At 40.2% G+C, this 11,501-nt stretch overlaps 2 protein-coding genes across 2 annotated transcripts; one reads left to right on the top strand and one right to left on the bottom strand.

The window, feature by feature from the left end:
- Positions 1–1,016: 1,016 nt before the first annotated feature.
- hoxd13a (homeobox D13a) lies at positions 1,017–2,438 on the bottom strand. Its single transcript, XM_042082688.1, has 2 exons — positions 1,779–2,438; positions 1,017–1,325 (listed from the first exon to the last, which is right to left on the bottom strand). The coding sequence occupies exons 1-2, from the start codon at positions 2,377–2,379 to the stop codon at positions 1,063–1,065; spliced, it is 864 nt and encodes a 287-aa protein (XP_041938622.1). The 5' UTR covers positions 2,380–2,438; the 3' UTR covers positions 1,017–1,062.
- A 3,286-nt stretch (positions 2,439–5,724) lies between these two features.
- Positions 5,725–9,995, top strand: evx2 (even-skipped homeobox 2). The gene is made up of 4 exons (XM_042082675.1): positions 5,725–5,738; positions 7,258–8,106; positions 8,569–8,810; positions 9,347–9,995. Exons 2-4 carry the CDS (start codon positions 7,704–7,706, stop codon positions 9,959–9,961), a joined length of 1,260 nt encoding a protein of 419 aa, XP_041938609.1. The 5' UTR covers positions 5,725–5,738; positions 7,258–7,703; the 3' UTR covers positions 9,962–9,995.
- The last annotated feature ends 1,506 nt before the right edge of the window (positions 9,996–11,501 follow it).

Here is an 11,501-nt window from a genome sequence, read left to right on the forward strand (position 1 = left end):
ATAGGGAATGCTTCTCCATCAGTCCGAGTCAATGTAATTGTCAATTTGATCCAGCAGGTGGCGAAAGAGGTCCATGAATGGAGAGCGTCTGATTATTCATGAGCGGCATTCCAGTCAAGTTCGGAGACCATGGAAATATGTCAAGGTCAATGGTAAGGAGTAAATTCGGCAACTCTTTACAGTTATTGCATTTGCATGCATAATCTTCATTTACAATTTGGGGAAATCTTATTTGTTGGTGGCCCGAAATCCACCCCTTGCCTTAACTGGACACGTTTGTAGTCTAGATTTAAAGCTCTCTGGTTAACCACCAGACTAAATTAAAATTACGTGATTTGCTTATAGAACTATAGGACAACATAACCTTTTATTTATATAAAATGGCAAAGGCCTATCATTATTAAAGTGGAAGTGGGGCATTAAAGGGGATTTATTTGAGAGAAGCCTTCGAAAAATAAATTGAGATTTCTTTCCAAAATGGCTACTGGGATGATAATTTCACTCCTTACTGTTTAAAGTTTAAATTTACACAATAAAAAAGCGTATATGCCTAGGACTATTTACTATATACTTTACTATTTGATTCAACTCGCTGTATGCTTAAGCCAGCACCCTCATAGTCATGTTGAAATTAAAATAATAAATAAATAAATAAATAAATAAAACTAGTAATTGTGTCAAACTAATTTCTCTTTAATTCACACGTGGAGATAATCTCTATTTGGCGAAATCTCAATGTTTACATTTTTGAAACAACAGGAATAGAGTGGGGTAGGTAGCCTAACAGAACAAAACAAACCAGATATTGTTGGCAATAGGCCTACAATTGAAATAGCCTAATGTGGTTTTATATGCATGTTACAGAAAGAATGACAGTTGTAACTATTTCTTCACAAATAAGCAGGCAAGAAAAGCTCAAAAACCTGTACACTTATACAAATAAGGAATTAGACCAGTGTGATATAGTGCGTCTGAAATTGTGATTCACTGCAACACGCGCGTATATTCTTTTAGTTCACTCCCTGAGATCAACCTGCATTTACCATGGAGGACTTGAGGATTTCATGAAAAAGGCGCAAAGTCTTTTGCCGTTTTTGACACGATTTTCTTGTCTTTGACGCGTCGATTCTGAAACCATATGGTCACTTGTCTTTCAGTTAAACTGGTACAGGAGGCTATTCGTCGTCTTTTCTCTTTAGTGATAAATTTGTTGATTGTGTACTCTCGTTCCAGTTCTCTGAGCTGGAGCTTGGAGTATGGCACCCTTTTCTTCCTCCCACGCCGGTAAAAGGTGCTGACGTCTGGCCGGTTTAGTGCTGTATCCTCTATAAGGAAAATAACAAGGAAAGTGTGATGTGAGAGTTTAGTACTTTACTTAAGGGCAAAGCTGCTTTGCTTCTACGACTCTGTAGGCTACACCGTAGACAGACAAATAAACATTAATACTAACTAAATATGTGGGTTAATGTGCTTAATCGAGGAACAACTGACCGTAAAGGACTATAGCACGCAGGGCAATTTACAAATACAACGTGTTTAAACATAGGCCTATACAATATAATATTGGTCAAATAGTAAGCTCGAGAATGTTTGTATGACAGTGAGAGACTTTGGGCATACTTTGGACATATAGGCCTATGTCCTGTTATATTCTGCCCAACATCTTAGCCTAGCCACTTGAGCCATTTATCTGCATGGAATCTAGTTCAAAAGATGTTCTTACATTTGGTAAATGCTACTTTTAATTTTGTAGTGGACAGAAAAAACGTTGTTCATACCTGCAAGAGAAGATTTCCAAATGTGCGTGCTTTGGTTCTGCTCTTTTGCACAGTAAAGTTGGCTACCCCAACTACTTGACCAGTTCCAAGGCTGATAGTTTTCCATTGGAAGGGCAGTCCCATGTCGCGGATCACCAGCGCTACTTCGAGGCACAACAGGTACATCAATGTATCCTGGAATCCGTGGATAGTGAGTTTGAAAGCCCTGATAAACCCCAAAATCTTTCGCCCTCCCTGGAAGTTCACTGCAGTGCACGTTAGTGGTGAAGCCTGTCATGTCCACCGATTTGTCTGAATGACCACCGAGAGATGCATTAGCGGTTTGTTTCAACACGCTGTGCTGGAAACAGGAATTGTGCGGTATTTTGCAACTATAACAACTGTTGCCGAATTGACAGCCGAAGGCGACAGACGTATTTGAGGCGGCTGTAGTAGGCAAAGACCCATATGTCTTGAAAGAGTCATGAGTGAATGAGTTTGTTCTGTCCCCGACCGAATAGACCGTCGCTCCTGTTGCAGTTCTGCTGGTGTGTGCCCCGAATGCAGATGGATAAAAACTTCTGTTGTGCATCGGCGGTATATCCCCTCCCAAACCCTCCATTTCTTACGGAATACTCCACGCTTCTTACCGTAAAACCTCTCATCTGCCCTCTGTTGATATTATAGTCCGATCTGGTCTTAAACGCGTACTTCACGGGTCATATGGCCAAGCCTTAGCAGATGACAGATAACCTTTTATATTTTCTCCAAACTAATTACACAACTGCTACAACAAGACAAACGGTTGGCCAGTTGTGCTCACGTGACATGCAAATAATACAGACGCATGAACTACACTATGCTTCTGCTTGTAGCAATTTGTGTTGAAGAAAAGTTATTTTTGTTAAAGCTAATGAATTATTCTTCAATTATAACCTTCGACCCAACCTGAACAGATTCCTATATTTGGAACGCTTCCTCGAACTTATTTACCTGAATTCTAGTCAATGTGATCTAAATCAATGCCACCAATAAGCCATGTTGATTTTAAGCTCATTAAAAAAAATTACAGTACCAGCTGCCAACCTGTAAGATTGTATATTTAAACTACCACCATTTTATTCACCGGTGCTTTTCACTCAGTTCTGAGAGTTTATTCTGTAGGCTGAAAAGGCATTTAGATCCATGACTGAACTTTCATGGTCTGACACCAGATGAGGCTATTCAAGAAGACATTTAAAAAAAAAAAACACTAAATAAGAAATTTATTATTTTGGTGGTTTATTAAGTGGTCAGCTGTTTTCTACTTGATCGTAGTTGTTTGTTCAAATATGTCAAGGCTATCCAACACAACTGTAAACAACATAATTAGTAAGTTTTACACTTAAAATTTGAACAATATAATGCTGTTTCTTATTAGTCAACACAGTTTTGTATAGTCAGTTTGGCGCAAAGATTTAACCATTAAAACACCCTTGTAGCTACTGATAGGAAAGATCAGTCAGGATAGCAAATTTTAAGTCGACATAATGGTTATCTCTACTGTCAACGAAGTGGGTCTTGGAGCATAGATGCCCAACTGCATTGTCCTGATTAAATTTCGAGAAATGTTTGCATCCTACTTTTTTTGTGGTAGGCCTATCTAACAGCTCAGCCTATTTGAGGAAACAACAAAACCAAACAATTACCTCAGCGTGCCATGTTTGTGGCATAATAAGGGGCGTCAACCACCATACCAGGCAGGCATGTATTACAACTCGATTGTTTGCAAGACGCAGCTTCGTTACTTTGAGTTTGCGGGACATACACACTGTTCACAACGTCGATGTAGGCCTACTTAAACATCCTCGCCAACTTACTTCTGAGTAGGCCTAGTTCTAGCCAGCGGTGTTTTGGGAACACATTTTGACCTTGAACATGAACACCAGACAAAGGTGGAGCTCTAAAGAAAGGCCATGTTTTTTTAAAACGTATATCATGTCTGTTACGGTCATTAGACCTTTAATGACTAATCACAAAAATGACAGTTTATAGTCATTTTCATTTTATTATAGTCAGTCAGTTTATAGCATGAAAGTCGCACACAATTCAGCTCTCCATAGAAGGGTGTAGTTGAATGACGTTCCTTATAGGCTAGCCTACTTGCAGGCCACAGACATGCCCTGGATGGAATAGTTATACAACCCAAAGTTTCAAGTTAACTCGACGAATTTTATTGGCAAAATGTAACCTATTCCAAATGGCTTCGAAGACAACCAGGGGTTTCTTTTGTACAACTAGAACATGCAAGATGAAGAGTCAGCAACTTGTGTATGTGCAATCCAGTTTTGCATTAATATTACACGCCAATGGGAAAGCGGAGTAAAAAAAAAACTATACCTCAGACAGACAGTTGTAGCCTATAGGTTACGACGTCTGAGTAGATTTCGGCCGGAGGGTCTCCATTAAACTTTCAAGATTAACACAACAATAGACACACTGCAATGATATGGTGTTCTCGCTAGATGGCTCTATTAGTTTATATACAGAAAATCCATGAAGGGATGTGTTGTAGATCCAAAAATACCCCCCATCCCAACCCCGGCCACGAGTTGGCCGGGGAGCGCAACATCTGTGTAGTTAAACGACTTCCTAAAGAGACTCATTTGAAGAGTCGGAAACGAAACCAGACAACTGTCTTAAAGAAAATGTGGTAACCTGTTGTTTTCTCCTGGACCGCGAGTCACACCAACATTTTTTTTGTGAATTGTTGACAGACCTCAACATGCAGTGAAGGGGAGTGGAATAGTCCTCCTGGGTATGTTTCGAGGGAAATCGCTGGTGTAGGCTAGGCAGTCTAGGCTATGTGGGGAGTTTAGTTTTCGATCCAGAACTAACTAACTAAGAATAGACAATGCAGCGCCAAAAAGGCTGTGCATAGTTTGGGTTACATTATAGGCCTACTCCTTACAGCCAAGGTTTATCAATTCAGTGTCCGATGACCACACTAAATAATACTACTAACAAATAATACAATTAAAATGCTGGCGTTGAAATTTTTATATACATATTACCACAACGCTATAGGGGATGTTTCTCGAAAGCATTGTTTGCCGACTATCCTCCTAAGTCACAGACTGAAATGAGTGGTGTTTTTTGAAACCATAGCTCCGATAAATTGCAAGTATTATCATAAAGGTGGTTGGAACTGCTTTATGGTAATTTTCCCCACTTTAGACGGCTTGCATCGTAAATGAGACCAAATGTTATAGGATCATATCCGCAGCAACGCAAGGTTTTATTTAGACCTGTACAAGGCAGCGAGCTGCGTAATTTAACAGATAATCCACATTCAATCAGTGAGGCCTACTTAAAGTAGGCTTGCGTCATACGTTTTTTTTCTTTCTTTTGAATTTAATATAAGCTGGTCACCCGATGTCATACAAACAAAGATATGCAAAGACACGTCAGAATACAGCATTCCAAAGGATTATGTCGTTAACAGTTTCAACAAATCACACGCATCTTAACTGTGGAAAAGTTCCGCACATGGACGTGTAGCCTACATGTTATGATAGTGAATGTAAACAATTATAACTAAGAAACAACTGAAATGGTTTACCTCCATGATGTAAGAATTTTAAAGAGGCTAGTGTGAGTTTTGCTGATTTTAATGTGGGATGTTTGGGGGGTCAATCAGACTAAAATGAAAGCCATGTGCAACTCAAAATAGCTTCACGTATGTGGTTTTGAATTATATTGATTACCTAATTGCAAATTGTGGCACAACTTGAAGCTCTTCTTATGACCCATTACAACCAACCCATTACAACACAATGCAACATATGACAGTGGTTCATGCCATGTGCAGTGGACAGTCACGCTACTGGAAATTGGGCCGCCTCAAGTTTGCTCATGAATCATCTCCAAAAAAATAAACAGGCCTATAGAAATTAAAAGGGCCTAATGACCTGCTCTTGTGGATCTCTTCCAACATTGCTGGTGGGTGCAACTGGGCCTTTTCAAGCATGTTTGTAGGCTGTAGGCCTAGGCCAGATCTAAATGGAGTAATAGTTAATGTTTGTAGGCCTTCAAGGCAGCGAGCCTGACTAACGAGAAAGAAACCCAAATCATATACAAATCATACCATAGACTATTATACCGACTGGTTTTGCATGGATTGTTGATAAGAAATTTATGTTATGATGACCGGTTAATGTTCTTAAGACACCATTTTGCAACAGTGGTTCAGAATCTCCGTTCAAACTACGGTTAGGGGAAAACAACAATCATCCAACGTCAGGTCTTCAGACACAATTAACTAACCCTTGAAACAACCACACGTCTGGGAGAGGCATAAACTGTTGTACTGCTAAAGAAAAGCTGTTGGGGGCGACAGAGGACAGGAATGCTTCTTCCCTCTTGTATCTGTTTGGCTCCCCTGCCGTACGCAGCAGGGACACATCTCGCATTCCCTGTTAACCTCGCCATTACGAGCTAGTCCCTCACCACATTCCACACTCGGTCAATGTTATCTCGATATTATGGCAGTTAATATCTCTACCGTGATTAATTTCACATTTGGAATAAGGAGGGTTTAATCGTCAAGAAATTGCGAAACAACATACAGAATATACCCAACTCCACACGAAAACATATCAGCATTACAAGTGTATTTCCCCCCCCCCCGAGCCCATTATAAAAGCCGTGTGGTGTAATTTATCATAATTATGATTCATGATGACACTTCTGCATTGTGACTGGAGGTAGACCTGATTCTATTACTTCAGCGTTTTCCCCATTTTCATCAGAGTGCATGGCTGTGAAATCCAAAAATGTATGACTGAAACGTTACATTTATAATGGAGAATAACTACTTGTCTTCTGAATCTAAGAAAGTTGCCAGCTATTCACAACGTTTCAAAATAGCAACGGAAGATCCACTCTTTAATAATAAAATGGTCTTTTTGTTCATCCTAATCACTCACTACATGCAAAAGAAACGATGTAGTTTTATCAGAGGAATAATATACACCGTCGCAATAAAACAGATTTAATTTCCTGATGCATTTCGTTCGTCTGTTGAATGAAATAAAGCATCCCATCTTATTAGAATTGTAATCTATACATTACAATTAAGCCAATTGGGAAAGAAAATACAAAATATTTTAGGCAATATAGATATATCGAAATAAAACGAGTGCATTCTCATCACTGTTATTACAAACTATAGGCTTTCGTTTTTTTAAAGTTGTAACTACATTATAAAATACTTCCTTTGTATTTGAATGCTTTATATATAGCATAAAAGTGAGTTCTCGGGATATTAACTAATGTATGATTCGAGACAGTCAGAGTTAAATTATCGACAGAGTGGAAAAAAGGAAGAAAAAAAAACAGAGGGAGGTGGCGACAACAGAAGGGAGGAACAATAGAGAATCAAAGCGTAATGATATTCCTAAATGAAGAGGGAAATGTTGCCGCGCTCATTTTATTAATCAGACTGTCAATTTCACCCCAGAGGCCAAACCCAGGAGCGATCTAAAGCAGCCTCTGATGAAGCGAGGGACAGAAGCTCCACTCTTCACTTCTCTTCTCCCTCTCCACCTGGATCTGCGCGTCTGACCGCAGGCCGCCTCCATCATCAGCTGACAACCCGCGTGTATTTATTTGCTTATAAACCTGTTACAATAAATGATCATTCCAAGGGTTGCACGCGCACCTTCTCCACGAGCCTGCAAACCTCTTTTTTGATGAATGACATTTTGGACTGGATAGAGGATGCACGGGTCATTTTGAGCAGTCATTCGTTGCACGCTTTGCCATTCTGTACTCCTTTTTTTTCGCCTCGCTCATAAAAAGGTGTTATATTATTTAGAGACAGTTGCAGAGCTGAATGCGGATCAGCCCCGCCACAACTCAACGGAGCACTCGACTTGGAACTTTTGCTTTTTTCTACGAATCTTCATGATGGAGAGGATAAGAAAAGAGATGATTCTGATGGAACGAGGGCTACACAGTCCTGTTGCCGGGAAGAGGCTCTCAAATCTGTCGGAGTCGGCTGGAAACACGGTACTAGAGGCCCTGGAAAATTCCCAGCACAGTGGTCGCCTGAGCCCGAGACTAACCTCCGCCTCACTGCACGGGAGTCTCGGGGATATCCCTACCAAAGGAAAATTTGAAATCGACAGTTTGTTCGCTCCACACCACAACGACAACACCTCATCAGCGGAGATCTCTTCCTCAGAAAACAGGAAGAAAATGAGCCTATATCCAGAAGTTTCTCCAGACTCCGATATTAACAGTGATGTTGAAGTAGGATGTCCATCGCATCGCTCCCCGAGCAGCCAACACAAGGAAAACAATAAAGGTAGCTTTTTCTCGCATTTTCTTCAAGTACAGAAATGTATTATTGCCTATATTTAAGGAACTTAAAAATGAAATATTCGGAATAATAATATTAGCAGCAGCAGTGTGAAAATAGGAATACTTTTTCTTCACATTTACCAAAATTGAAAGAAACGATTGCATTTTCTTTTTTGAAATCTAAAGAGCAATTTACAATGTAAAATTCTGACTTTTATCTATCTATCTATCTATCTATCTATCTATCTATCTATCTATCTATATATATATATATATATATATATATATATATAAATAATATTTCAAATAAATGCATTGTACAGCAGCAATTACAAACTCAATTGTATGACATGTTCATATAATTTAACTGTCATGCATCCTGTAAATTATGGCAAAGCTCAAATTGGCTAATGTTTATACACACACAATTACTTAAATTAGTTCTTCTACTGTGCATCATTTTTAGGGTTTTCAGACAGTAATTCTGGGACCTCCAACACAAGTTCCTCCTCTATGTCCAATATGAACGGTAATTCAATGGGAAGCTCCAACAGTTCCAACTCGGACCAAGTGAGAAGGTACCGCACAGCATTTACAAGGGAACAGATCGGCAGACTGGAGAAGGAGTTTTACAGAGAAAATTATGTCTCAAGACCCAGAAGATGTGAATTGGCTGCAGCTTTGAATTTACCCGAAACTACAATTAAGGTAAGAACTGATGATGATCTTGGCATATTTGATTTAAAAAAAAATAACCATAATTTTGTTTCGTTATATTAGCCATTTTATACATAGGCCTATAGCCAATATCCAAACACTAACACACACACACACACACACACACACACACACACACACACACCCCCCAACACACACACACACACACCGAAATAAGATGAGAAAGAGAAAACGAAAGGCGCCATCAAGATTTGCTGCGGAGTTTTTGTCTGTCACATGCAGAATATTTGTTTTGCATTCCAGTCTAGATTTTATTTTCGATAAGACGAACCACCATCTGCATGTCTGATACTTTGTAATTCCATTGTGTTACATGTTTTAAACAAGGCTAATGTGAATGAATTTCCAAACAATTTCTACAGCAATGCTGTACCCTATAATTTAACTGTTTAGGCTACAAGTCATAAATGACTCTAAACAACAAAACACTTCCATGTAGACAGGTGGACAGTTGTATTTCAGTTCCCTAGTATTTCTCCTGAGCTGAGCGTTGGTTTTCTGTGCAGGTATGGTTCCAGAACAGGCGGATGAAAGATAAAAGGCAGCGTCTGGCAATGTCGTGGCCACATCCAGCAGATCCCAGTTTCTACACCTATATGATGACGCACGCGGCAGCCACCGGAAGTTTGCCATACCCTTTCCATTCCCACATGCCTCTACACTACTATCCGCATGTTGGCGTCACAGCAGCAGCCGCGGCTGCCGCTGCCAGTGGGGCCGCCTCGTCACCTTTTGCTACCTCCATCCGCCCTCTAGATACTTTCCGTGCGCTCTCTCATCCTTACTCGCGCCCAGAGCTGCTGTGTAGCTTCCGGCATCCAGGACTGTACCAGTCACCTGCAGGCCTCAATAGCTCAGCGGCAGCATCAGCAGCGGCAGCAGCAGCAGCGGCGGCCGCGGCAGTCAGCGCGCCCTCGGCCACCGGGCCCTGCTCATGTCTCAGTTGCCACAGCAGTCAAGCGGCCAGTGCCCTGGGCTCAAGAAGCGCCAGCTCTGACTTCACCTGCACTGCGGCCGGCCAGAGGTCCGAGAGCGGATTTCTACCATACTCTGCTGCGGTGCTGAGCAAAACCTCAGTTCCATCGCCAGATCAGAGAGAAGAGAGCTCTCTTAATAGATAACTCGCCACTGGAGGAAAAACAAACCCAAGGAGAACAAAACTCTGAACTATTACTTCATTTTTCTTTATGTTGTACGTTTTACTTGTTTTGCCTATTATTTATTTAATTATTTATTTATTATCTCGTAACCACTCAATTTGGGTCAGGGCGAAATCTTGTAAAATGGCGATAGAGGTCGGCAGCGCACAATTGACACAAATACAACCAGGAAACATATGGTGTTAATAAGTTTCATTACTGATTTTAATTGTTTAGTCATTTCTTCACTTGGTGGTCGTTTAGTTCTCAGTCTATAGGCCTATTGAAGGTTCAGGGAAAATGTTTCTTTTCATCCCTTATAATTTCAATACACCATTTCTTTGTAAGCTATAGCCCAGTGAAAGTATAGTGCATATGCCATTTAAGCAACATCAAAAATGTCACCTCAGAATAATGATCTTGTTCTAAATCTGGTGCAGCTCATGGGACTGCCCTGATCCACCAGGATGGCGCATACCATTTGCACTTCTTCCACAGTGTCAATTCTGCTGTTAATAATGTGAAGATTATGACGAAAATTGCCAATCATATACCTTGATGGACCTCCTTTGAATGTGAAATTGTATGAAAGTTCCCCGTCCTGAGACCCGCTGTCAAATACTAACAACCCGCTGTGGGAAGTCATTAGACGAGACAGATAAAAGACCTTGAACATAAAAACATTGTTCTCGGCACATAGATTGTACAGTATTAAATGTGGTATTCGTTTCCTGGGTATAGGGGAAGGGACTCCTGCCGTGGAGTGCTATTTCCAGTTTTCGTTTTTGAAACTCGGATGTAGACTTTTGTCCTGCAACGTTCCGCTGATGCGAGCAACCTCATTAAATCAAAACCGATATTTCCATAATACTCCCAACAGAGCCCCCTCACTCAGCATTAATGGGATTATCTGAACAAGACCAAACTTCAGAAAAATTGCTCATGCATTTAGGTCTGCATACATGTATCTTTGTCAGGACTTCTCTCTGTTTCCTCGGTCGCCGGTACTGTGGTAATTATAAACGATAGGCTATATTGTGTTAGGCCTATGATCTCGTTGAGAAAGCATAAACCAATATATTGACCACAATGCAACCCCCCACACACCCCCCAAAAATAACACATGACATCCTACACCATTTATTTGTCTGAATATTTGTTAAGATTTAATATTTATTTACCTTATTTTATTTTTCTATGATCGGGTTTTAACGTCTAATAACACCGTCTGAGTAACCTGCTAATAATAGATAAGTCTAAAACACAGAACAATAATGGTACACTTCACAAATTACATGGTTAATGCACATTGTATATAATCCATATTACGTTGTTACCACCACGTCTATTAAATGTTTAAAGATTTTATACGTCGGGGAAGAAGGATTGGAAGGGCTGGTTGAAATTATCAAGACAACTGAAGAAAAATGGCATAGCCAACTTGTGTTTTTGCCCTTAGTCCCCGGGGTCGCCGTGATAACATGACTGTAAATTACGTCTCTGTATTTTAAAAATTACCGAG

The sequence above is a fragment of the Alosa sapidissima genome, chromosome 2 (genome assembly GCF_018492685.1).
Source record: "Alosa sapidissima isolate fAloSap1 chromosome 2, fAloSap1.pri, whole genome shotgun sequence".
Classification (NCBI taxonomy): Eukaryota; Metazoa; Chordata; class Actinopteri; order Clupeiformes; family Clupeidae; genus Alosa; species Alosa sapidissima.

Bases quoted from the DNA above. Each gene is read 5' to 3' on its own strand.
- hoxd13a (XM_042082688.1), bottom strand. From the start codon at position 2,379: ATGGAGGGTTTGGGAGGGGATATACCGCCGATGCACAACAGAAGTTTT. The intron at 1,326-1,778 runs GTATGAACAACG...TTTTCCTTATAG, and splicing joins TTGGAAATCTTCTCTTGCAG to AGGATACAGCACTAAACCGG.
- evx2 (XM_042082675.1), top strand. From the start codon at position 7,704: ATGATGGAGAGGATAAGAAAAGAGATGATTCTGATGGAACGAGGGCTA. The intron at 8,107-8,568 runs GTAGCTTTTTCT...CATCATTTTTAG, and splicing joins ACACAAGGAAAACAATAAAG to GGTTTTCAGACAGTAATTCT. The intron at 8,811-9,346 runs GTAAGAACTGAT...TTTTCTGTGCAG, and splicing joins TACCCGAAACTACAATTAAG to GTATGGTTCCAGAACAGGCG.